This window comes from Eucalyptus grandis, chromosome 11 (genome assembly GCF_016545825.1).
Source record: "Eucalyptus grandis isolate ANBG69807.140 chromosome 11, ASM1654582v1, whole genome shotgun sequence".
In the NCBI taxonomy this organism is placed as follows: Eukaryota; Viridiplantae; Streptophyta; class Magnoliopsida; order Myrtales; family Myrtaceae; genus Eucalyptus; species Eucalyptus grandis.
Window position 1 is genome coordinate 8842428 of NC_052622.1, and position 27445 is coordinate 8869872.

A 27445-nucleotide genomic window follows, 5' to 3' on the forward strand; every position below is an offset into this window, starting at 1 on the left:
GTCAAGATTGTCGGATCGTCGTGCTTACAATCGGACCTGATTTACGTGTACAATATTTACTTTCATTTATTATTAGGGCAATTCTCAAACATCACAATGTAGTCAACTGGGAAAATGTAAAGAATTAAAAAAAAAAAAAACGAGACAAATTCTCTCTTGAAATGAAATTATTTTGTTCAATTTCTTTCATTTGCTGAGAAATCATGGTAAGAACTAGAAAAAATAATTGCACGTTTGGAAAGGATGTTGATTTTATTTCAACTCATACTTGGCACTATTTCTGTTTCGATATAGCAAATCAAACTATGCGATGAGATCCATCAATATTAAATTATGGCTAAAAGATTAATTGAATGATTCCTAAATATAAACATACCAAAAATTGCGATATTCGAAATTTTGAGGTCATCATCTTTCGAATTAAATAAAGTTAACGTAAATGCCAAGTTACTTCAGTGTGAGAGATCTGCCACCGAAGGAATGGAAAATAAGGTCAAAAAGCCCAGACCCGCGTTTTTTAACATAGGAAGAAACGCGATTTGACCTGTGCAGCCACGTTGTCTTATTCCTTCTCTAGGTGCCTTGTCAATTGTTTCTGACTTTTTCAGACAAAGTAAACCAGAAGGGACATTATGTCTAAATATTCGACACGTGGGAAGTCGTATTTCGCATTTTTCTTTCATGTACCAATGAGCACAGAGCTCACACAAAACGGACGCATTTGACAAGATTGCCCAAAGTTTCACCTTGATTTCTATAAATTTCTTCAGCTCTTATTCAAGTCCTCGAGTTAACATTTGTAGACTAAGAATCAACTTTGTCACGTTGGAAGGAGGAGGTGGGGACAAATTAGTTTTATTTTGTGCAAGGAGATCAAAAATTTAAGAGCGAGAGTTGGAATAAAAACATAATAGGCCAAAAAAAAAAAAAAACTCACAGCCGTAAGTGCAGTTGTAACGGCAGACTTCCATGCCGTTTTATGCAACTCTTTCTTGTTCCAACGCCAAATAGACGGTCGCCCTGCCCATTAATCTCGCCTGAGTTTATTGTAGTTATGAAGAATTAACATCTTGTAAGATTAGTAGTTAAATCATAATGAAAGTCATGTGAAGCAGTAAACAACTCACTGTGGAGATTGTTGGAGCGTCAAGCTTTATTATTTAAACAAATGATCTCTTATATCTTTTGAAAAGTGCATTCTTCAAACGGAATAAATTTTTGTAATTATAAAGAAAACATGTCACAAGATTAGTAATTCCGGCCAATAAGGTGACATTTTCGTTCAATAAAATGCGTTCACATACCAAAGCCAATGAGATGTCGGTGGGAAGGCGGCTCGTCTGTTACTATACGAGTCAATTTCACTATTTTCATTTACATACCAATTAAAGAAATTTCAATTACCCTCTTGTCAAAAAACCATCAATTCATCAACAACGACAATTGGTGACCGACACCTCATTATTTACTTCATGATGATCGGTCTATGCCTCTCGGCGATGCATGTTTGACTTTAATTAGGGAAAACTGGACAACCCCAATAGATATTTACACACCGTTTTAAGAGATTTTAATTATTTATTGTGCATCTACTGACAAGCAATGAAATGGATCGTGGAAACTAAAAGATTCCATTGGCATGTTGTTATAATATTAGCACACCATTTCTCTTCCCTGTGGTGTCTAGTTTTCATGCAACAGATTAAGTCTATCTTTTCGATTCAATCAAAAGTAAACTATCTACAACAAAACTATTGTGTGCTTGCTTATATCGATGTACCCCACAAAGGCCTAAAAACGCTTTGGGGTGCGCATGAACAAAGGCATGGACATAAGACTGGCTTGACCTGGCTGGGCCTTAGCCGTGTCTCATAGCTATGCTGTATTATTTTCTTGATGCGTCAGTTGTACAATGTTTTAGGCCCGGTCATAGGTTGCCAGTTAGAACTAGGAAATTCAAAAGGTGGGACTTCTTTATTGCTCAGCACACACTGAGGGACAACAATTAAAAATATTATTGCAAGACCAATTATTATCTTGACCATTAATGCTCTCTATTTTGAACTCCGTATAATCAATGGATGAGATGGGTTAGGTTTACATGATTCATAGACCATGCAACATAATTTCTTATTTCGAGAAACTATTGAAATGTCCATTATTTTTGCCCCACAACATCACAAATTCAAATGTAACATACAAAAGTCAAAACAAAATTGGAGAAATTCAAAAGGAAAATCCTACCGTTAGGCTATGTGCATGTGAGCACGCGTCTGGGAACAATCAAAGAGCTCTTTCTAGGACGACCTAAAAAGGTCCGCTCAAAAGAAAGTACAAACCGAGGCCGTGATACAACGGGCCGAAACATTCCATTGGCGCTTCGAAGGCATACGTTTCGAACTCAGCTGAACCAAATGTCACTTCTTTTAACTGTTCGGCGAGCTTATAAATAGCCTCTTCAACATGTACAGACCAACAACGAACATCACATAAAGAACCGAAAGCAACCTTCTCATCTCTCTCTCTCTCTCTCTCTTGCACCGACCCTTTACTCATTTCATTCATTCATTTTTCACCAGACACCTCAAGACAGAAAAAAACATGAGCGTGGAAGTGTTGGATTCGGCCACCATCATCGGCTTTGTAGAGGACGAGGAGGCCTTCAATGCCTTCATAGGCGACCGCTTCTCTCGCCTCGACATCGACCGCGACGGCTGCCTCTCCTATGCGGAGATGCTGCGGGATCTGCAGGGCCTGCGGGTGCTCGAGACCCACTTCGGGGTCGACGTGAGGCCGGACCCAGACGAGCTGGCCCGCGTGTACGGCTCTCTGTTCATGCAGTTTGACCACGACGCCAATGGGTCGGTGGACCTGGAGGAGTTCAAGGCGGAGACGAGGAGGATGATGCTCGCCATGGCCGACGACTTGGGGTTCTTGCCGGTCCAGATGGTGTTGGAAGAGGACAGCTTCCTGAAGAAAGCAGTGGAGCGCGAGCTCACCAAAGCGGCTGCTTAATTTGGAGGATTTTATCTTACGAGGGATTAATCATAGTGGGAAGATGTGGTTGTATTTGAGATTTCGTCATTTTTATGGTCTTTTTATTTACACTCCCCTTGTTTTCTAAACTAAATTATGTACCCCAAGAATGATTTATAGAGGGAAATGAAGGATTTAGCATTTGTTATCAATTTGTGTCAAGATAATAAGGTCGTCATGCTTTCAATCAGACTTGATTTAAGTGTATGACATATTGGGTTTATTATTAGGGCCATTTTCGACCACAACAGTCTATAAAACTGGGAAAATGTAAAGAATTGAAAAGAAATGAGACAAAGCTTAAGATGAAATTATGTTGTTTGCTTTCTTCTATTTTGTGAGGGATCATGGTAAGAACTAGAAAAGAATTGCACGTTTAGCATTTGGATTGAACCACACAAGGTAAATTGTGGGCTTTGGAATTTTGAGGTCATCTTGCGAATAAAATAAAATAATTTGAATGGCTAGTAACTTCTTTGCAAGAAATCTGCTAGCGAAGGAATAGAAAACAACAAAATACGGTCAAAAAGCTAAGACCCTTGTTTTTGAACGAAAGGAGAAAGCGATTTGACCTGTGCACCAATTTCGTAACCTTCTCGTTGGGCGAGAACAGGCAGCCCTATGAGTCGGTGACGTACTTTACACGAAGTAAACGGAAAAGGACATTGTCTACGTATTTGGCATGTGGCGAGTCGTATTTTGCACTATATTTTCGTGTATATTAATACGAGGAACTCACATGAACCGAATGCATTGATAAAGATTTCCTAAATTTTACATGACACATTGATTTCTATGCATTTCTTGAGCTCTCTCATTCAATTTCTCAAGTCAAAAGTAAATAATTTGTCTAGATTCAATTCACTATGGACATGCACGGGGAATTATCACGGCGGTCTTCCATCCACCCAATCCACGCAAGTCTTTCTTCTTCCACGGTAAACCAACATAGAGCTCCCACAGAACGTGTATTTGCAAGCTGAATAATCTTAATCAGGACATATGTATTTAAACATTTAAGCCTAGTTCATAAAATTCATTATCAAATTATTTTGCAAGTGGCAAGGAGTATTGACTAGTTTAAGTTAATCGAACCGCGGTATCGTCGCAGTCGGTTGTTTCTTCGGAGAAATCCGGCAAAAAAAGGTATCAAAGTCGTTGACACTTTCCACCGTTCGTTTGTTGATGGTCGGTGTCAAAAACCTCAGGAAACAACGAATGCACTCGCAGTTTCAACACAGCAGCTGTCGGTCGTTTCTTCGGAGAAATCCGGCAAGAAAAGGTATCAAAGTCGTTGACACTTTCCACCGTTTGTTGATGGTCGGTGTCAAAAACCTCAGGAAACAACGACTGCACTCGCAGTTTCAACACAGCAGCTGAGGCCCACCGATTCCCATGGTCCACCGAAAGTAAAGCTACAGAAAGCTACAGCGTAGTAATGCTCATGCTAGAAGTCGTGTTTCTTGGTGATTAAATAGTCCACATGAACTGTACCAGGAAGACTCTGAAGATTTGTAATTTACCATGACTTCAGGATCCCAAAATACTAACGAGATAGCTAACTTACATAGGAAAATGACCAACACCTTAGAAAATCACCATCCCTTATTAACAGTTATCAATAACGAATCAGAAATTCGCGATTCCGGTGAATTCAGTCCCCCTCGGGATGGACCAGATATAGACTCCCATGACCGCATAGAATGTACAGGACCAGAAGCCAGACAGCCAGAGTGTTTTTCACTTTTTGCTCAACTAAGCCTAATCTTATTGTAAACGCCCATGTATTACAATGTTAATGGGCTGGGGCTAACATTACAAAAAGACTGACAATTCAGGGGACGGGAGGAAGGGAATGAGGCTCTCGCCATACTGCTCAAACAAAGAGACTAGGAGACGCCCCGAGTTCAAGTCGTCCTTCCAAATTTGTTTTAGCATAGCTGACATGTTCACAGACCGACTGCTCCCGTTGACTCTTCCACTTCCAGTGCCCACGTCATTATCATTAGGCTCCTTCCCTGCTGCGGATGGAGTGGCATCTGCATCGGAATCATTGGAAGGAGTCACGGCAGCAGCTTCTTCTTGCCCATTAGTGGGTGTTGGGTTGGTGGACATTGCATTTATTGGCCCATCAACAGCCATTTTCTTGAGGGGTGACTGCTGCTCCAAGTGCTCTGTGCTTGCTCCGCGTTTCTCTGATGTTCCCAAAGAAGCTTAAGGCGTTAAATATACTCTGACTCGCATACTTATAGCATGGATCACGTTTCGGTTGCAGATAAATGTATCTCCCAAGTCACAAAGCTCATTTGTAAAATTCAGTGCTGTGAATCAAGACTATCAGTTAATTTCTCCCTACTCAAGTCAATTTCTGGAAGCTGGATCCCTACTCCTTCAAAGGTTAGTTCGTTATATAATCAGCAAATGACAACCTAAAGAACACTCTCCTATCAACTGGACAAAAAGTTAAAACCTAGACTGTCTTTTTATTTGCAGAACAAGGTAGCCAAGCACGTGAAAGAAATGATAGCCAAAAAATAAAGCAGAATTGTCTCCCATCCTTGAAAGCAATGGTACTTCATTCAAGAAGTCCATCTAAAACTTTGTCCAATGACCTGTGGCCATATTATTGTATGAGAAAATAGAGTTAAAGCAGTAAAAAACAAATGCAAGAGTACAACTTACTCGAGAGTGAAGTAATAACTCTTGCATTAGTCTTCCAGACAGCTCCTGGTTGAAGGGATGGCAGTGGTGGGAGGATCTTGAAGCGGTCATACAGACTTTGACCGGACGCATGCTGGAAAACATTTTGCATCATGACATGCTAAGCATGGATCAAACTGTCACAATTCACAAAATACAAATGTTAGCACTATAGACTCACCAGCAAGGCCCCATAAACACGCCAAGCTTCATGCCTCTTTATTTTATTTTTCTGCGTCTCAAGAAGCATCTCTGGTTCAAGGAGTTGCAGATATGGCTCCAGATTCGGCAGTATGAGAAGGCGAACCTATCAGCATGAAAAAAGGCAGATAATGAGCAAAAGAGGAAAAAAGAATGCAAACGAGTTTATCTTTAAGGGTTGTAACATAGATATCGGGGAACATTTTACAGCATGCATTAAGTTATGCAGCGGTTCTTAGTTCGAGTGAGGATAGACAAAGAAAATACCACATTAGGTCCCAAAGCTGCTAAACCTTGAACTGCACCATAGTGTGTCGCCAATGTGTGTTTTGGGTTCAAAAACGCATTGATCAGTTGCTTCGTAAGACGCGATTGCAGAGTATTATAAACTAGGCCGTACCTACAAGAGACTGCAAGCTTTACTCCTCCATAAAAGCTGAAATTTGTAGGACACTGAAAGTAACAGCTCCAGAACCATAATCATAAAAAATATAAGGTTTATACCAGTAAAACACGGCGCACTTTCAGTCTGAAGTAGACAACAGCCATAGAAACCAAGCATTATATTAAAAAGTGCATTGATGTCTACTAATTTTCCATCCTCCTATTAAGCTCATGGCACCAAGCATAACATATTCAACACTATTAGAAGGATGATGCCATCACATTCATCTATTTTTCCAGTGAGAACTTGTTCAATGACACATATCTAAAGTTTACAATTTGGATTTTCAATAGCAGTAGTCCTCCTAAAGCTATGTAAAAAATACAGAAGAGCAAAAGGAAAATTCAAGATTGAAATCCTCAGTTCTGAAGTTTTTATACTACATCTTATAAAGCTCATCTAAGGTCCAAACTGGCTTAAAAATTGGTCAATCGATCCCTTTATCCAAAACATGAGAATGAAACCAATGTTGCATGCTCATCCAGCAATATCTCAATGAATAGTCTTCGCACGTACTAAGAATACGGGGAGAAATGAAAAGGAAAATGAAACAAGACAATTGACTACAATGGGTCAGGGTCAGATATAGTCCTTGATGATTTCCTTTGCTGGCACAGATAGAAGTATCACCTTTTGCATATAGAGGAAACCAGGTTTGCCGCAAAATCTCTAAGCTCCCAGTGATTGTCTGAAAGCCTTTTACCCAACCTCTTTGCTACAAGACATGTGACAACAGCTGGCATCAACTGATGTAACTGGCAATAAGAAAAAAGATGTTCTTCTCAGGCTTCTGGGAGGAATATGATTTATAAGACCTGAAAATTTATGTGTACTACTAAGTTGCACCATCTCCTATGGTGACTTCTGGGCGAAAAGACTACTTGAACCAAGAACTTAAGCGAAAACTTATAAAGCTTTTGACAGTTACAGAAAGATCATTCAAGATTTGCCCAAGCATATATATGATATAAAGTCAAGATGCACGGGGATCCCATTAAAGACAAGCATCCTTGATGAGAAACAAATAGACCAAAAACACAGTGACCAACTCAATATGTTAAATCATTGTTAGCATCAGAACACACATGCAACTCTAGATGTATACAAAAAGCATACCTATCTAATGTTTCTTTCCAGACATACAAGTTTGCCTATCTGGTCACTTGTTTAATTGACTTCCTTCTGAAATTTCCAATCGCAAAAATAACAAAAATCAGTTTTGGACACAACGATCACAAAAGTTGAAACAGACATGTAGAGATTTCCAGCTCAAAGCTCCAAACCATTGTAAAGAGAATGTTAAGTTCCTGTCTTCCAGAATAGGAGCTCTCTAAAAAGAGAATAAAGGACCATTTGAGAAAATCAGATCACGAGACAACTTGTCTCTGATATTTGATTACCACAACAGCCAAGAACAGGTTTTTGCCCCCTCCACCTATATATCATCTGGTTAAAGAGGTTGGAAATTCATAATGCTAAGTTCCTCTCTTCGAGAATAGGAGCTCTCTAAAAAGAGAATAAAGGACCATTTGAGAAAATCAGGTCACAAGATAACTTGTCTCCAATCTTTGATTACCACAAGAGCCAAGACCAGGTTTTTGCCTCTCCACCTATATATCATCTGGTTAAAGAAGTTGGAAATTCATAACGCAATAGAATAGGGCTTATTGACTTTGTAGGCATCCGGTTCCTCTATAGCCTCCCAAATATATTCTGAAGGAAACTCTAATTTCCAGACAGAAAGCCCCAATACCAAAATAATTCAAGAAGTCAGGATGCAAGTCCAGTTACTAAGAAGACAAATGTCATCCAAATGGAGAAGGCGCTGAGCCCAAGCCTCATCCTCCCTGCCTCAAGAAAGTAGATGGCCGGTTACTTCAATACATACCCCACCCACCCCCAAATCAATACTCGGCTAGCTTGTTTCTGCTGCAAAGATGACTATTTTGGATGAGAATCACTAAACAATAAAAGAGGAACATGATGGGCATGCAGAAACCAACAGCTGAAATTGATACAAGAAGGCTCTACTGTGTGGGAAAGATCTTTAGAAAGGGAAAAAAATATATGGGCTGACAAGTCTGACAAAGAGTCTGCATTCACACTGAAAACATAAATACTGATAGAAAAAATCAAGCTAGATTAGGAATCTATACTTCAAAATCATGCAAAAACAAGTATGCAAAGGTTCAACTTACATAAGGTTCCATATTGATGTGAGGATTATGAAGGAGACTGCGAACAACACGCAACAAGGCCAAAAGAAGGGACAAATCATTTAAGCCACGAGATACCTAGCAACATAAGGAGGCATAGGTTAGAAAAGCATCAAAACTAGGCTAACTTACTGTGTATCTAATTCATACCTCATCAGCTATAAAGCATGTGAAGTACGGGACGAGTGGATGCAGTCCTGAGTCTGTAGCCAAACTCGCTAATGCTTCTTTGAAAAGGACTGAATCGGGGCTTCTCATAGTTAGCTCGGTGATCTTTTCAAAATATATCTGCAAAGATACAAGGATAACTAGTAGCATAAGCAAGACAGAAAAACTGATGTGCAGAAAAACAGTGAGGCCAATAAACACATGAATCAAAACATTCTCATTAAGTCTGAAACTACAAAATTGTCACACAGATGATATTCCACCATAACACACATCTCTTGGACACAAAATTTTCTGTACATACAAGAAAATGCTCAAAAATTATATAAATTCCTTTTTTTTGCTTAAGCAAACATTATATTATTGTCAATCTGCAGTCTGTGTATCATATACCTGAAGCTCTCTTGACAGCACATGCCTGATAGGAAGCCTAATGTCTACAGGAAGTGCGTCCTCCTTTTGTTCTTGACTTTTGACACGAGAAGGAGCTGTAATTACTGAAGGAAATGATGAATAGTGGTTAGCATTAGAGTTCCTTGCATAATATTCAGAATAAGAAATCCCTGATTGCATTCTCAACTGTTATATTCTAACCAATAAACGAAAAAAAAAAAGAAGGCGGCTTATGCAACCCTCATCTAACTATATATTCTACTAAAGGTAGCACAATGTTAATGTTAGTTCTATGAATTCGTCCACTAACTTTGTACCAAGATTTTTCTTGAGTGAAAATTTAAATCGATAGATGCGATTATCAAGAGAAGGCACTTTAGAGTCCAAGTTAAGACAGACCTTCTACGGGAGCATTCTCAGGAATAGCAGGTTGTACACCTTCAATTGCCAGCCAGTGACAAAGGACAGCAGTATCAAGAGGAGCTTTGGGTAAAGGAGCTTCAATAACCTGCAGCACCAATGGTGATTAAGTCAAAAACTCCAATACGCTACCTGACAATATAATTCAAAATGATAGCTGCTCCTGAGTCCTTACATCTTTAATGTCTACATCTTTGTCATCAAGGTAAAACAAATCTTTATGTCCAATAGCTCTTTTGAACTGCATAGCTCCACCAGAGGCAGACCCATAAATTGGCTGGTGCACATAAAGACACAAAGTTACAAGTTTCAGAAAAGATTATGCATATATAAGAAAGTTGTCGCAAATGGAATTTCAATAATCAAATCTGACGCATCACCATCTCCATACTCATTGAACACATGGTGTAGTTGCCAGTACGTAAGGTACAGATGACAAAATGATTCACCTTCTCCTACTTTGCAGATTAAAAGATGACAAATAAAATAAAGTACCCCGGAAGAACACCAGAGACAGAAATACATTAAATGGGCTCATGAAAGCTATACCCAGGGGCTGCGCACAAGTGCTTGAATTGTTGTTCATGTTCTAATCTAGCTGATGGTGCAGTCTTTATTGATCTGGTTTATGCCCTAGAAACTACTCGATATCAGTTCCACCAATTCGGAACTGATTGTAATGACTATTTATGCAAGAACTTGATGAAAAGTACCTCAACATTTTTCAAGTTCAAAGCACCCTCCACATCATCAACTGTTAGGACCGTTCTCCTGGAGTGGCGCATGCATTTGACAGCTTCCTGCATTCCATCAGATGCTTCTCAAATCACGTCAAAACATGCCAACCTTTCTATGCTTTTCAATTACTTCAAAATTGACTAGTCAACCTCCAAAACGAAGTTCATAGTGAATGGAAAAAAACACAGGTTCTTCAGTGCAGCACAAAAACGCATTGCCTTCAAGAACTCAAAATCAAGTAAGCAAATATTCACCTAATTCGAGCCAGATTCTGCAAAAGGTATACCTAGCAAAATTTTGTCACTCCAAACAAGAGAATGAAAATAGAATCAACCCCCCCCCCAAAAAAAAAAAAAAAACCGAGAAAAACACCAAGAGTGAAAGGCAAAGCTCATTCAAATATGCAAAAAATGACCCCGGCCATACTTAAGATGTCTTAAGACAATCTCTCCAGTATGTAGACTAATTATATGAATGCCTGTACTAGTAGTACCAAATAAATCCAGCAATCACCTAAGAAGAAAGAAAAGGAGATCATTTTAGTGGAACAACTCCTTGTCGAAAGTTCTACTGCCGTTACATTTCTCTAATTTTAAGGCAAAACATTGCAGAAATGATTGTCGCTCCAGAAAGATTTTAACTGGAATGAATGTGCTAACCTATAAAATACGAGACGAAATCAATAACCCTATCCATGAATTTATGTAGAGAGATCTCTAGTCCATAAATTTCTAGCCATATTGTAAATCACAGATCTTTTGCTAACAAGACAACAAAGTGACAGGCGCCGATTCTCCCACTTTTAGAATATCTCTGAGGGAAAAGGGAAATTACAGAAAATAGGCATTCCTCGGACTTATAGCAGCTACTCATTCATTATGCTCGAATGCCTACAGCCTGCCACAATCCGCACGAAGATAAGTTCCCGCAAGAAAAACGACAATCCATCGGTTCCGAGTTAATCAAACACCACATCATAATTAATTAAGAGAAGGCGCATACGGTTAGGGCAACTGCACACGGATTCCACACAAATCGTTCGAAGGAAATGCCTTACCGAGATTTCTACACGAAGAAACGCCGCGATTACTCGACGACGCGTAAACAAGGATAAAATATGGGCATTGATATTCAATCAAAGATTACGCATACACGAAGAACTCAACAGCCCCGCAACCTCATCCGCCCGAACTACGATGCACAGAAGCGCGGCGGCCCAACCGGTCAGTCCGAAACCGTACCTGCATGACCTCGCGCAGGCGGTACTCGACATCCGGCGCGAGGGCGAGCGCGGCGTCGGGCGACAGGTTGCTGATGCCGATGCTCTGCGCTATCACCTCGATCGATTCCTTCGACACGATGCTCATCCTCGCGAAGACGATATCTCCACCGGTACGTATGCTACACTCTCGCGAACCGAGGAACGCGAAGGCGAGGAAATTCCGGCGATCCTTCGGCCCGATCGAGCGGCGAGAACCCCCGACGGACGGAGCTCGGAGAAAGCGACGGAGTACGCACCGTCCACTGTCTCCGGAATTGGAGCGGATTTCATAGACAGCCGCAGCAGAGCACGGTTATAGCTCAAATTTCAGTTCAGGGGAAGACGCAATTACCTTTTTGCCCCTCTAGCTCAATTTATCTATAAAAAAAAAAAAAAGTTTCTGGTCAAGTTTTATTAATTGGGATTTTTCCTATTCGAAAGAAAAAAAAATCAAAAATATAGGAATAATCCGTCATGTGTGATTTTCACGATCTCTAATTCATTTATTTAAAAAAATAATGTTTGAGTCGAGTTCTAGTTCATAAGTCCAACACAACTTACACGAGTAAATTAGACTTGTTCATCAATTTTTCGACATCATTCGCGTGTTGTTCGAGATTCATCAATATGATAGGTGGTTTTATTCCATGACCAAATAAAGACTTGGCTTTTATTACGTGTTGAGTAGGGTCGATGTCTAGTACTTTGCATTTCCAAAAACGGAAAGAGGCGATATCGCAATAATAATTATTTTAGTAAGTTGAACATGGACCTACCAAAACTTATTAGAATGCATTTGGTTCGCTATTCATAAAAAGACTTTCGTGTTGTGCCAAAGATGAGATGTTTGCCAATACGATATCAAAGGCTAAGTGCCTATGTTGAGTTGGGCCTCCAGAAAAGTCCTTAGGAAAAGGTAAGGGATTTTAGGATAAAGAAGTTTGTTGAAATACAAAAAGTATTTAGTAAATTGTAATTAAAAAATGTAGTAAAATGTAACTTCGATTCAAATGGTGTTTGGAAAAATCACACTTTCTAAAGGAATTTTTCTTTTTATAAATAAAAATAAACTCAAAACAACAAATTGGGCTATCGACAAACGAGATTTAACATCAACAAATAGCAACCCCTAGGTGAGGGTCATTGATGCCAAATCTAGCCAAATCTAGCAAAATCTGGCTTTTGGCAAGATAAGGAAATTTCCAAAATAACGAGGGAAAATTGAAAGAAGAAAAAATGCATTAACATTCCGAAAATGCTCAACCTTGTTGAGCCTTAGAACTTTATTTGGAACCACTTCTCTATGGGGCTTTGGGCCAAAGCCCCTTCAATTAAAATTTTTCACCCAAAACCATCCTCATCAATTTTTTTTTTTTTTAAAAATTTTTCTATTTTGGCCTAATAGAAGGAACCATTCATCTTGACTAGTGAACCTTCCTCAACAGTTGCATGAGGCTGGTCATCAAAGCCCAATCTAGCTATGAATGAGTTTGAACTTTCTTTGGAACCACTTCTCTATGCGGTTTTGGACCAAAGCCCCTTCAATTAAATTTTTTTACCCAAAACCATCCTTATCAAAAAATTTTTTTGTTTTTCTATTTTGGCGTCATAGAAGGAACTATACATCTTCACTAATGAACCTTCCTTAATAGTTGCATGAGGCCGGCTCAGAAAGCCAAATCTAGCTAGGAGCGAGGTAGTTTAGCACCCACTAGTCTTGTTTGCAAGGTTGCCAACTACTAAGCCCTTCACTAGTTTTAAGATTTTTTTTTTAAAAAGAAAATTAACAAAAGTTTGTTACATTGTGATTTTTCTAAACACTATTTAACTCAAAATTGTTTCCAATGAATTTTAAATTATAATTGATCAATTTCAAAAACTCCATTTACTTTCGCACGTATCCAAAGATTTTCCCTAAAAGCCAAATCAAATAAACCCTTAAAAAGCCTTTGGAAATACAATTGCATCGTCACAAATTCTCCAAAAAAATTTAGAGGAAAAGTTTTTCCAAACACATCCCGCAAGTCCCAACTACCATTGGGCTTTGAGCATTTTCCTAAACACTCACCCGACACCCATGACTCGTTCTGGCTAGCGTCCTCTTGCAACCGAATCTCTCGCCCTCGTCCTCGCTCCCCGCCATCGACTCCAACAGAGCTCTCTCTCGGGCTCTCCACATTGGGGTTCGGATTCTTAACATGGGTGAAGAGAGTGAGCCGCGTGGAGTTGGACAAGTGGCCAGGCCAAGCCAGGCAATTCACGAACCGGGTTAAGGCGAGGTGAAGGCGTGCCATTGGCTGTCAACTTTTCGAAAGTTTTTGCTTTTCATATTAACATGATCGTCTCCATTGATTCTATTGAGGGCCGTGAGGGTACCTTTTGATGAATTTCGGTGGTTTCGCTTTCCATACTGATGTAATTGTCTTTTCATTTTCTGTTTTTAGTGGAGATCGTCTTCCTATAATCCCCTTTTTATTCGTCGTCTTCTTCTGAAAGACCATAACGGTACATACATACCAAAATACATATTTCTATGCTGCTCCTTTTCTTATGTGTTTCATAGCTTTAATAACCGCTTACAATCAAGTTGTTACGATTAGAAAATTTATTCTGATGATTACTATCAAGTTGTCAAGGATTTGAGGAGAATGTTATTTTCTTTTTCGGATGTTTTGACATGGAGGTTAATATGAACGGAAGATGATAATGCTGAATTGTTGAGTTAGGAGAGAGCATTTAACCTCCTTTATCATTCAAAACACCGGAAAAAAAAGGAATATTTTTTACCATACCACATGCAAGAAGCACTCGCAATATTTTTCAATGAGATCTAATGCAATAATTCTTACCAACAATTAACTTAGACTTTTCCCAGAGTTGCATTGCTCGTGTCCTTGCCCATGTCCGTGTCCTTGCACATGTCCTTGTCGGCTAACCTGTGGCAGTGGAAGAGCAAAGTCATAGAGGGAAGCAATGGAATTTAAAGTAAACCTATAAATAATGCTTTGTATATACGGAGCATCTAAGAAACTGCAATTCAAGTCAAATATGGTAATCATCTATGAAGATTCACAATGTCCATAGAAGTCTATCAACAACATTGACTTTTGGACTCTCAGCCATCCTCTAGCTCCTCTAGCCTAGGAAATCAACATCCTTCGCCTTGATTTCTTCAGAAATATGCATGGAGAATGAATCACCCATAACTATTACATAATAAGCACCTCTCACACTGATTTCTTAGAGGCTCTCAACAGCCATCACTTAGAAGATAAGAACACCTTAGGGAAGGAAGGGAAAAGAAGGCAACACTTGCAGGGGACAATCAGCCAGTACCCCAAAAAAGGAGAAAAAAAACAGTATTAACAGAAGCGAGAAAGATATGTGTGAGTTAAATTGACTTTCGGATTCTTGGCCTTCCTCTAGTGTGGGAAATCGACGTAGTTGGCCACCAAAATGAAGCGCTCATGCTGTGCTGCTCAAAAGGGGCATTGTTCTACATTTCTTTGGAAATGAATGTATGGAGAATGAATTACCCCTAACTATTAATAATAAGCATCTCTCACATTGATTTATGAGTATCAATCATTGATGCCGATGGTCCAGACGGTCTCTACAGCTATCACTTAAAACAGCAACATAACACCTTAAAAGGAGGAAGGGAAAAGAAGGCAATACTTGTTCTGGGCAATCAACCAGCCAGCCCACTTCCTTGCTTCTTCTTCCGCTATAGCATATATATCTTCATCTTGGCTAGAGAGCACAAACTTATTAACAACCTAATAAATAACAGAAGTGAGATCCAAAAGGATATATCTTGAGATACAAATTAACAACCTAATAAATGACAGTCCAGTTAAAGGAGATACAAAAGAAAGGGGATACAAAAGGATCTAGCAGAGGGACTAATGCTGACATAAAATTTGGTCTTAAACAGGACACCTCATGGGTTGTAGCGATCAAAGTTGGAAACAGATTGCAGAACAACATGCCAAGCTCCGTTGGATTGACCATTAGAAATCACCCAGGGATGGAGATGAAATAAAATTGATCCTTTAGATTTGTATCAAATGATACCGATCAAAAGAGCATGTGATGTACACTGAAGACATCCTCTCCCATGAAAAAAATTTGCCACAAAATATGTCAAAATACTCTTCTCCCCGAGTACTCTACTCGATTTTGGTGCTTCTTCAGCAGGAAAACCCACAAGATGTGAATTAGAATTAGAGTGTTAAGCTAGAAAATCTATGGGATAAAAAGGTAGGATATTGTGAAGACCAAACAAAACAAGAAACAAAACAAGCACCACATGACCTATTGAAAACCATCATGGTCCACTCAATGCTTGTGAGATAAATTTTTGTAAAGAAACAAGACCAACATTCATATAAGACACACCTTCCATTTATGTAGCATCCTGTCCTTTCCAAACGGAAAGTCATCAGTAGGCCAAAGAGCAGATGCCACCTGCACTCAAAACAGGAACCGCAATCAAGGTCGTTCTGAAGCATAGAACAATGCACAGTGCAAGCGAAACCCCTCAAAATGATCCATCTTAAATTAGCATGAAGAGAGAAACACCTCCAGTTCCGGCGAGTAAGTCATATAAAGCTCTACTTCTAGTTCTCTACATGATTCCTGCAACCAAAGCCATCTTATTACATTTAGGGCACCAACATTAAAAATAATCTGACAATAAACTATGGTCGATTCTCTTTCACTGCCACATTTTGTGGGCAACCAAACAGATCATCAAGCCCAAATGCAAGTAACTCAATTTTCCAAGTCTCATTTCCTTTTCCCTTCATTTTCCTTCTCCTAATTCCAAATTTTAGAACTGGAACCTTTGCAGCACTCTTTGCAGCACTCGCTCCAGACCCCTGTTTCCTCTGTTTCCTCCGGAGCACGTACACGTATGTCCAGTTCTCCCTGGGGTCGTAGTACCTCCAGGGAGGGTCCTCGGACACGCATGTGACCACCACTCTCCTGGAGAGTTCCTCGGGTAGCCTCCTACAACCGGATGTTAAAGTAATCAAAACTGCAGAATGAAAAATTGAAAGCAACTAGGTCTTGACTCTGGTGTCATCCTCCACAGAGGACAGATCAATTCCACGCAACCTCCAAAATAGAGAGAATACTCACGGGTCTCCCTCGTGAAGAATTGTCTCGACTTCCTTGCTCATTTCTCGGTAAAAATGGTCCAATGTCTCCTCAGCATATTTCATCTCCTAATGCAGAAAACCAGGAATTTCGCGAAGTGTAATGACTTCTCTCTGATGGTCCACTATACCACATGCAAGAAGCACTCGAGATATTTTCAATGAGATCCAAAGCAATAAATCTTACCAATGCTACTACCCTGCATCTCTCTCTAATTTCCTCAGATGAACGCTCTTTCCAACGCATTATCAGGGGAAAACACTAGAGAAGAGAGAAGTAATGGAATTTAAAGAGGGCAAACTAAAGTAAAGTAGAGAAATAATGCTTTGTATATCTAGACCATCCAAAAACTGCAATTCAAGATGGCGACTAGGGCAACTCCATAAAAGTCATCAACTCCTAAAAATACTCCTAACTAAAAATGCAACAACGTAAGTGAGTTGATGAAGTGGTCTCTGCTGCTCAAAAGTATATTGTTCTGCATTTCCTTGGCAATAAATGCGTGGAGGATTTCGTTGAAGCCCATAAACTCAACAACGGAATAGATGCATGGAAGGGAAAATAAGGCAATACCTTTACTGGGAAACGACCAACATACTCTTGTTCTTGTTCTTCCTCGCGCATATTAGCAACCTAATAAACAACTCAAGTGAGATCCATAGGGATATATGTAGAGCCTAAAAGGATATTATTCTGCATTTCCTTGGCATGGATTAGGCCTCCTAATTATTACATGATAATCACCTCACATTGATTTTCATGGAAGCCGATAAAGCCATAAAGCCGTTTGTTCCATCAGAACAATGGAACAAACGACCATGAAAATACTCTTGTTGGGGAGAGTGGTCAGGCACATTAGCATCCTAATAAACAACTGAAGTGAGATCCATATATGGATATATGTTGAGTCCAGTTAAAAGTTAAAAGTTAAAAGAGATGCAAAAGGATGTAGCAAATGCTACACATAAGATTTGGTATAAACCAGACACCTCATAAGTTATAGCGATCAAAATTGGAAACAGGTTGCAGAAAAACATGCCTGCACAGTGCACATGACGTAAAGGATACCCGTTGGATGGACCATTAAAAACCACCCACAGATGGAGATGTAATCAAAATTGATCCTTTAGATTTGTACTAAATGATACTGATCAAAAGAGCATTTAATGTACACTGAAGACATTCACTTCCTCTCCCAAACAATCCCCAGAATTCATTCCAAATCCAAAATTTAGAGCTCACAACCTTCACAACACTCACCTCATCGACCTGGCTCTGCGCGTTGGGGTTCGGCTCGTCGAGCTGGTCCTCTGCGGAATCAGCGTTGGGCTCGGGTGCACGAGAGTAGTACGCGACGGTGGAGGGGGGCCGGATCGCGAAGGAGAAGAAGAGAGGGGGGAGAGGAGAGAGCGAGGTGCGTGGGGTGGGGGTGGGGGTGGGGCGACTGGCCGAGCCGGCCCATTCAGGAACCGGATAAAGGCGAGGTGAAGGCGCGCGAATCACGGTCAGTTTCTGGATTCCTTGCTTGATCCTCCATCCATGGAAAGGTTTCCGCAACATTGCGATGATGAATTAGCGAAGCGAGGACCAGCTCGACGACGACTCGTGAAGAGGATGAGAGCAGATTCTTATGGAGAGAGAGGAAGGAGGGAGGAGAGCTCCGATATCAGCGGACACAAACAGAATCCTAACGGATTCAATTGGTGATACGATTTGACGTGGAGCGCAAGCTTTCCTTCTTCCGTTAGATTACGGAGCGGGAGGATTCATCTCCGGGGGAAATATAAGGTGGGCCAGCCCCTCCACGTCAGCGTGCTCCGGCTCAATCACTTTTTCTATAAAGGAAAAAGAAAACTCCTTGCATAATCACCGGAGCAATTATAAATAATATGAATTTTAGGCCCTAGAAAGGTACTGTTTTTCTAATGTGTTTCATAAAACTTGTACTTATCTAACCAACTGAAAATATACAAGAATCGAAACTCTAATATTGGATTGATAGAACTGATTAGTTCATGCGACATGACCTCAGATCTCAACTCAAATGGCACATACATTTTCTAATTTTCCTTTTCTTTCCATTTTATATACAAGATATGAATTTACTATTGGGGTCGATGATCTTGAAATTTATGTAACCGATTAAAATACACTATTCGAACTTAATTTGGAATTAATTGAACTAATTAGTTCGTGTGTTGTGATGGATTGTAGTGATGATGGATTCAGATTGGAACCCAAATGGTACAAGTTCTTTTCATTTTCAATAAAGGAAAAAAATAGCACTATGCATTACCACATTATATATTTCCAACATTAGTGCTAGCAATATCCGAGGTATTATAAATGATATGAATGTTACTATAATAGAGTGCAGTGAGTTTTAGATAAGGCACTTTTCGTTTTGCTTTTCTTTTCATTTTCAACAAAGCAAAAAAATAAAAATAAAAACTCGGCATCATCACATTTAACGTCATCAACATTAGTGTTTACAATATTTGAGCTTTTATAAATGATATAAATTCTCGTGTGGTCATTGGAATGCAAAATTTTTCTAATTAAGTATCTTCACCCTGATTCCGAAAGATATAAACCAAATGGGATGGGTACTCGTCAATGGTACGATATTGAAATAGTCAACTCTATCAATAACTGAAGACTACCGGAAAGTTCCTCAATTGTATACGGGAAAATAGTCCCCATAGCTCGATCGGAAAAAATTAATTCCTTGCAATGGCGCTTATTTATTTTGAAATCATACTTTGGGCTAATATGAAGGAATTGGAGCGCAAGATGTCATTAGTGAATTCTCCAAGTTATTTTCGGGATAATACTTTTGCCGATCCATATTGTGAAAATTTGTGCCTCAAGTATAAATTAACCCCAATGCTAATATTATTATTTACAAGTAACTCTTGATGAGTCGTGATGCTGTATTGGACATACAGTAATCTACGGACCATAGGAACATGTCAAATGACATCTTAAAGGGGCTAGTACATGTTGAATTTTTAACATAGTGATGCTTAAGTGATATCTTGTCGATACGGTAAGCATGATCCCATCAATCAATCAAAAATCACTCCGATCAAACGAGCCAGAAAAGATTCTCAATAAGCAACCGTCGAGACTTTCAAGGAAGTTGATGAGATTTTACGAGGATAGCCTCCCTCTGCACCGTCGCTCTTGGGAAAAACAGACGGGTGCTCGGCAGAGACCAAACCGATTTTTGAACCGACAATGCTTTATTGCTCTCTCGTAAAGCGCTTTCTGCGCGCCTCCCGCTGTGCCGGACCGGCTCCACCCACGCGAGGCTTGAGCAGCTGCAGGAGCAGCTTGAAACCTCAAGCTATGAGTCTATGACCATGGCTCAGCGACTCTGGTTGCTTTTTTTCTTTTTCTTTTTTTAAATGGGATAAAGCTTTTCACGATTGATACAATAGATAGAGAGATCGAGACTGCACGGTCAAATTCTAGTTAGTGAAATTCAAAACCAACATGTGGCTTATATAGGATGGAGATTGTGATATAATGCGAAATACAAGAATCCAAAAAAAGTTATTTTGTTCATGATTTTATATTTCTTTTTATATTAGGAAACATTTAAATTCTTTTGGGTCTGTATTAGGAAACAATTATTCAAAAAGTAATTTGAGCTCAAGTAAGAGGATAATCTTTGAGTAAATTGTGTATAATGCATACATGAACCACAATATTCAATCTTTGAGTAAATTCTCGTAAATTTGTGCCAAAATTCGAAGTAAACAAATTCACGACCGTGAGGATAATATACAAAAGTAAAAGTAAACAATTTGCAGAAAAATTAATATTTCCTTACTCTAATATATGGTTAGTGTTAGAATAAGTTCCGAAGAAGACAAATAAGAAGAAAACTGTGAAATGTAATGAGTGTGGAAGAATAAGCTTTTCTTTTAGTAAAAATGAAAAGAAGAAGAAGAAGAAAACTTAAGAAATAATATTAAACTAAGAGCGGGATTGCAAGGGATAATAGAAGGGTGCCGTGAGCCAATAATAAAGGGTGAAACTAATAATCTTAAATCAGGAGTGAGGCAATAAGGGTTAATAAAGCCGATTCAATGTAGTAAAAGGTTGTCAAGAGCAAAGAAGGAGGATGTGTTTTAATAGAGCAAATCCCAAAAGTAAGGGCGAACTCACGTAATAAAACAAATGGGACTCTCGTTTTGCCTGTGTTACATTTCATAGCAAGAAATAACACTCAAAATTTAAAATTAAATTCAACTCTCATGGAGGTCACCTCGTGACAAGACAATTTTAATAGCATGAAATCCACATCAAAGTTCTTAAGTTCTTTGAGGTTGAACGAATATAGGGAAAGGTCCTCGTCAATTTCGCATTCGCATTCCCACCTCTCGACATACTAGTCATGTCCAAGAAGTCGAGCTGCTTACATGAGGACCAAGCTGCTTTCAACATCACAAACTCCTCTTATCAATCTATATTAGAGAAGCTAAGGGTAAAATGTGTTAAATTTTTTTGACCGGAATACTCCATAGTCCTTCAGGGCTGGGCCCCCTGGATACTTCTTCCCTCGACAGCTTAATTTTTTCAAATAACACATTCCAAAGTTAGTGACCTTTGGCTGGATGTTGCTATGAAGAGCTAATTAAAGATGCACAGATATATTATCTTTAAATACAGTATAGTATTACATTCTCAAGTAAACAATATGTCCAGCTTTTAAAAATATAGAAAAGGTAAATGATAAAAGGATTGTACTCTATTAAGAAATCTACTCATTTTCATTTTCATGGTGGATAATTTCAAGATGGGTATAAAACAAAGCAAACGGCAAGCAATTTCTCAGGTTGCTTTTTTTCCAGCTTATCTGTTACTTTTCTCAAATCTTTACTACCGAAACAAACTGAGAAAACTTTGCAAATTAATTAGAGGTGCATGAGAGAGAAAAAGGACAAGAAAAAAACATCGCTAGCGAATATGAACTGAAAGTTGACGAGGTAAAGAGGATAGTCACATTATTTAAGAAAGTGTCGGGATGCATTACACAATCAGGAGTAAAATTGCCATCGAACGAGATGCGTCCCAAGGGCGAAAAGTTCTCGATTATTATTTGAATACCCATTTGCACACATTACCATCAACAGCAACACTTAATAAGTGCTCTCCAAATAACAGCAGCAAACAAACCTTAGCAGCATGCCCGCTCCAAGTTGCTACCTGTAATTAAAGCATACAATTAGATAGACAAAACGTTATTGCATATCATTAAAGAAGAACACAGCATGTTTTCTGGCAATATCTTTAATTAGCTAGTCAGCCATGTGCGTTGTGTACTTAGGTCTTGGGAGCACAGCGGCCCACACTGAATTCTCATGGCTTTAAAACGCGTTACACAAATTAGAGGGACCAAAGTCTTATAAACTAGCTCAGGACTCCCCCTTAAGCGATGTGGGACAAGAGAGGGACCCCTTCCCTACGCACGTCCGGGGACCGAGGCGCAGACGCACCGCCATCCCTCCTCCCCGCGCACCGCCACTTGGGCCGTTACATTACTAATCTGCTTCCCCCAAAGATACAAACTCTAGCCAGCATTAACCATCGACATGTCTTCATATTGTTTACATAGGACCATTCGGGGACATGCGTAGAATCCGAGATTAAAGTTCTTCGCATGTTGATCGACTAAAATTATCTATGAATTGCTAGCCTATCCCGTTCAACTAAATAATTGCATAAGTCTGGCGAGAAGAAAATGCAACCATGAAATCTCTCCTCACACGGATATTTAAACCTGTTTCAACTCAAAATACCAAGCTGGTGAACCGAGCTGACAAAGAAATTTGAAATGCAAACATAACAAGAAGCCTTCGATGAAGGCCAGCCAACGTACTAGTGCCTGGTTTGGTGGCTAGCGCCTCAGGCATTAGGGAGTGTATGTGGCCTAGGAGCACCCAGCGCATTTTAAAATGTCGGATATGGCATGATGGAGGTATATGTTACTCGGAAATACACAAAAACAGGACACCGCTTGATAGAATTATATGCCTACGAAAAAAGCCATACGGAACCAGGAGCACAAGTCCATGGCTATGGCTGAACAGAAAATTATGAACATGACTTGACTAAGATGCGGAGTTTATCAAATAAGTGCATACATTTCAGTAAAAGCAAGTCCGAATTGATCGAATTGATCAATTCTGAAGGCTAGGAAGTTTAAAAGATATTGTCTTCCGTCAACACCTACTGCTGCTAACAACATAGACAATGAACACATTCCACTACGCGAGTCAACCATCAGAAAATCGCGCTCTCAAAGCCACTGCTACATATACAAAGCCGCGAAAACCAAGTAATCGCCACCAAAAGCCCATCGTTTTTCCGCTCCGAACTCGATTATGTCCTCAATCACAACGATGATGCCACCCTAGCCAGCAATGCCATTCAGAAGGAGGAGAAGCCGTACCATCAATAGTATCCCAAAGTTCACATGCCAAGTGCAAACTAAGGAAAACCAAAACCAAGAATCACGAATCAATTATCTCAGAGAAAGAAAGGTCTGTGGAGTGTGGACCCCTCTTCCCCTCCCACTCATATATTTTGCATGTTTTTCCTCACTTTTGCCACCGACGGAGATGTCCTGTCTCGTATGTACTCAAAACTTTGGAGATTTTTGATTCTCTTTACGTGCCGTTTAGCGTTGGAATGAGCATGTGGTTTTGTAGATGAAGTAATAATGGAAAGTAGACAGAGTTTGCAGGGTCGGTTTGGAGTGTTGGCAAGGGCAACCTTTTCTTATTAGAAGTCCTTTTTTTTTTTTTTTTTTTGGCCGGGGGAGGGACGGGGCAAAATAGCCTACGGACTATTAGGGAGTTTTATAGCAATTTTTTTTAAAGTATGCACATCATTATGGATTTGTAAACTCATTGGATCCAGTTTTCATGTTTTAGGCATCAAATCATGGACATGTCATTAACTGATCAATAGTTACTTCAGGACTACATACCTTGGCTCTGTTCATACATGAAAGAGATGTTTATGAGTAGGAAGTCGGGCATTTTCTTGCTGCCTTACTAAAGAAAGTTAAGTTGAGCATTCCTCACTTTGTTCCCGACATCACTCTTGGAAGTTTTGGTGCCATTACTCAGGTGAGTACTCTTTTGACTCATTAGAAATGTTATTCCAGTTGATAGAGGCAATGTTACCGACAACTATCCTTTTAGAGAACAAAATTGAGGTGCTGATAAGCATAGTTTTGCTTTGTGGTATTACGGGGCTCGAGAGCATAGGAGTAGTACGCGGCGGTGGAAGAGGGCCCGGCGGCGACAGAGCTGGTAGAGAGAGGCAAAGTGGTAGCTTGGGGGGTTAAAACCAAAGTGAGGCGTGGGTAGGAGGTTCTTGCAGTAAAAGAAGAGAGTGGAGAGAGAAGAGAGTGAGCCGCGTGGAGTTGGACGAGTGGCCAGGCCAAGCCAGGCGATTCACGAACCGGGTTAAGGCGAGGTGAAGGCGTGCCATTGGCTGTCAATTTTTCGAAAGTTTTTGCTTTTCATATTAACATGATCGTCTCCATTGATTCTACTGAGGGCCGTGAGGGTACCTTTTGATGACTTTCGGTGGTTTCGCTTTCCATACTGATGTAATTGTCTTTTCATTTTCTGTTTTTAGTGGAGATCGTCTTCCTCTAATCCCCTTTTTATCCGTCGTCTTCTTCTGAAAGACCATAACGTTACATACATACAAAAATACATATTTCTATGCTGCTCCTTTTCTTTTGTGTTTCATAGCTTTAATAACTGCTTACAATCAAATTGTTACGATTAGAAAATTTGTTTTGATGATTACTATCAAGTTGTCAAGGATTTGAGGAGAATGTTATTTTCTTTTCGGTTGTTTTGACATGGAGGTTAATATGAACAGAAGATGATAATGCTGAATTGTTGAGTTAGGAGGGAGCATTTAACCTCTTTTTATCATTCAAAACACCGAAAAAAAAAGAGAGGAAGAAAATGTTCTTGAAAACTCTGCTCCTCTTGTCAACTTAGGCCATTCCAATGAAGTAATTTTGGCATAAGTCGTCTTTTGTTGTGATTTTGCTTCTGGTGCTTACATGGGCTCATGATGTTAAATCAATATTACCTTGGCACATCTCAGCAAGACTTATCATCAATGATGATTGTTACACATACCGAAGGCCTAGTATTTTTGAATTATCAATTTTTCAACAGTGATTTCTTCAAAGTTTTATCTTTCTTTTCTTTTGGGTGGGATAGAGATGCGGTGATGAGGTGAAGGCACTAGCCGGGGTGTTGATGGGGAGCCCATGCCATGAGCCCATCCTTTCAATAAACGATTTCTCCTTCCATTAAGCAACATGATAAATATAATCCCTCTGTCCCTTTTTCCTCCTATTTTGAGTTCAGTTATTGGGTTTGAAGATTTGATACGAAAAAGATAAGATAAGAGGTTTTGGGCACTAGATCTAACATTGTGGAATTTTGCCACTCTTGTGGAATTTAAATTACAGATCGTTCAATTTCATTGACCTTTCTTTGACTGAAAAAAAGAAAGAAAGAGAAAAGAAAATCTTATTGTCTTTTCCTATGCTCTTTATCCTGAAAGGCCAAGAGACATTCTTGCTGCGTAGTGTAGGTTGGAATAGTTTGCTCACAAATCTTGTTTCAAGTATCTATAGTTTTTATTTTATTTGGTTTCGAGTCTTGCTCCTTGTTGAGTATTTTGCCATGATTTGGAACAAAGTGGTTCTATTATACTGCCCCAGAGATGGTGACAAGCTACGATTACAAGCAGAAGTTCCCATTTGAGAGAAGCCATAGTTGAAGCAATTTCATAAAAAGAAATTCATTGATCACTTGACATGGCACAATCGAAGTCGCAAGCTTATCTTTTTTTTTTTTTTTTTTTTGCCTTAAAAAAATGGTGAAATGTACTGAAAGGGCTTGAGAGCACTCTAGCCAAAGTGCTCGTCCATGCCTTACGACCGAGAGGAGGTTTCATGTGCAATTTAATTGTATATGAGGAGTAAGAAGTTGTAATCCTTGGACATTCTAGCCGCATTTATGAGAGAAGTAAAGCATACCATTTATTTCGCGAAAAATGACTTAATCTCATCTAGGCAAATTATATAGGTAGATTACCATGGCATGTTTTAAGCAGATGAGGATAGATCACATTACAAGTTTAAAATAGGAATGGCAATTAAAACAAGAAATACTATGGGTACTAAATCAGATTGACATGGTATCTTGATGTTCATCAAACTTAATTTAAATTTTGGATTTGATGTTAGGGTGTTTTGATTCACATTTCTTAAAAAAGTCACGCATTTGAAGTGGGCTGTTCTAAATTAGAAGCAAACCTAACTAGAAGTTGGATTTCGTGAGAGATGCAATTGACGAACAAGCTGTGCAGTCCAATAAACCCATTTTACAGGCCTGCCCCTCAATGAAAGAGAGTACTTTTCTCAGAATATAGGTTTAAGGATGAGCTCTAAGGATGAGCGACCCCAGAATGAAATTGCTTGCTTAGCTTCAGACCCGATGAGCTCAAGCGGTCCTAACAAGCCGACAGGCCACAATCGATTCCCTAGTATTGATCCACCATGCCGCAACGGACACCCACCACTACACATCGTCTTGCATTCCTCATTATGCCTACCTTGCCCATCCATTAAGCAAGTCTAGTCACTGTCCCTAATCTTGGCAATCCTCCTTTGAATACCACTTGTTCTAATTTTAAACTTCGACGAGAATTCTCCCATTAATTTCTACCTTCCTAATCTTTTCCCATCTCATTCAATCAGTTCCACAGCAGCACAAGCATCGAATCCAGGAGCACAACCTCCCAATTCCAGATCAGAAAACAAGTACTGCGAACCAACTTATGAGAATATATCCACGCTTTTGGGTGTGACATGTAACAATCTACCTTGAATACCAGAAGCTTTACAACTTGTTACGAAAATTACATGCCACGGATAAAAGTCACTAAATAAGATTGATTATATGCAATTTCCATGGTGCTGCATCCATGTAAATTACGTCGTCACGAAGATTATCCGATAGAATTGTTTAACGTTTCATTTCTTCCATCCAAAGTAGGGATGGCCACCCAAGCAACCACGACACCCAAAGACAAAGAGGAAAGCGTTCTAACAATAGAAACGGCCAGTTTTTTCAAAGGAACTTCCAGATGACCACTCCCTAACAAAAGCAACAAAACAAGTTATATCATAAACATCAGATGCAGAAAAAGAAAAGATAATGACATGATTAAGCATTTATAAACCATCCGTAATTCAAACTAACGGATAGGTGCCACGTAATAGGGTCCACTTTACCACATGCAAGAAGCACTCGCAATATTTTTCAATGAGATCTAACACTAATTCTTACCTTTGCATGCAAAAGTGATGCAACAATTAACTTAGACTTTTCCCGCATTGCCCATGTCCTTGCAAGCTAACCTGTAGCAGTCGAAGAGCGAAGTCATGCTATAGAAGAGGGAAGCAATGGAATTTAAAAAGCACCAACTAAAGTAAACCGATAAATAATGCTTTGTATATACAGAGCATCTAAGAAACTACAATTCAAGATCGCAACTTAATGGTAATCTGGATCGAAGTCAAATATGGTAATCATCTATGAAGATTCACAATGTCCATAGAAGTCGATCAACAACATAAGTGAG

At 39.5% G+C, this 27445-nt stretch overlaps 3 protein-coding genes across 4 annotated transcripts; 1 reads left to right on the forward strand and 2 right to left on the reverse strand.

The window, feature by feature from the left end:
- Positions 1-2470: 2470 nt before the first annotated feature.
- LOC104424686 lies at positions 2471-3188 on the forward strand. Its single transcript, XM_010037175.3, has one exon. It carries the CDS (start codon positions 2602-2604, stop codon positions 3013-3015), a length of 414 nt encoding a protein of 137 aa, XP_010035477.1. The 5' UTR covers positions 2471-2601; the 3' UTR covers positions 3016-3188.
- Positions 3189-4554: 1366 nt separating this feature from the next.
- Positions 4555-11876, reverse strand: LOC104424687 (transcription initiation factor TFIID subunit 6). The gene is made up of 12 exons (XM_010037176.3): positions 11559-11876; positions 10293-10379; positions 9755-9856; positions 9559-9667; positions 9160-9263; positions 8749-8886; positions 8581-8676; positions 7013-7137; positions 6205-6337; positions 5918-6043; positions 5719-5830; positions 4555-5231 (listed from the first exon to the last, which is right to left on the reverse strand). Exons 1-12 carry the CDS (start codon positions 11682-11684, stop codon positions 4852-4854), a joined length of 1638 nt encoding a protein of 545 aa, XP_010035478.1. The 5' UTR covers positions 11685-11876; the 3' UTR covers positions 4555-4851.
- A 2392-nt stretch (positions 11877-14268) lies between these two features.
- Positions 14269-18410, reverse strand: LOC104424694. 2 transcript variants are annotated; one of them, XM_010037183.3, is made up of 9 exons: positions 18002-18408; positions 17315-17374; positions 16928-17002; positions 16724-16809; positions 16426-16591; positions 16163-16219; positions 15980-16048; positions 15257-15357; positions 14269-14514 (listed from the first exon to the last, which is right to left on the reverse strand). In XM_010037183.3, exons 1-9 carry the CDS (start codon positions 18299-18301, stop codon positions 14439-14441), a joined length of 990 nt encoding a protein of 329 aa, XP_010035485.2. In that variant the 5' UTR covers positions 18302-18408; the 3' UTR covers positions 14269-14438. The 2 variants fall into 2 exon arrangements, with proteins under 2 accessions (XP_010035485.2, XP_039160484.1); XM_039304550.1 differs by lacking the exon at positions 16928-17002 and having other exon boundaries at positions 18002-18410.
- Positions 18411-27445: the final 9035 nt, after the last annotated feature.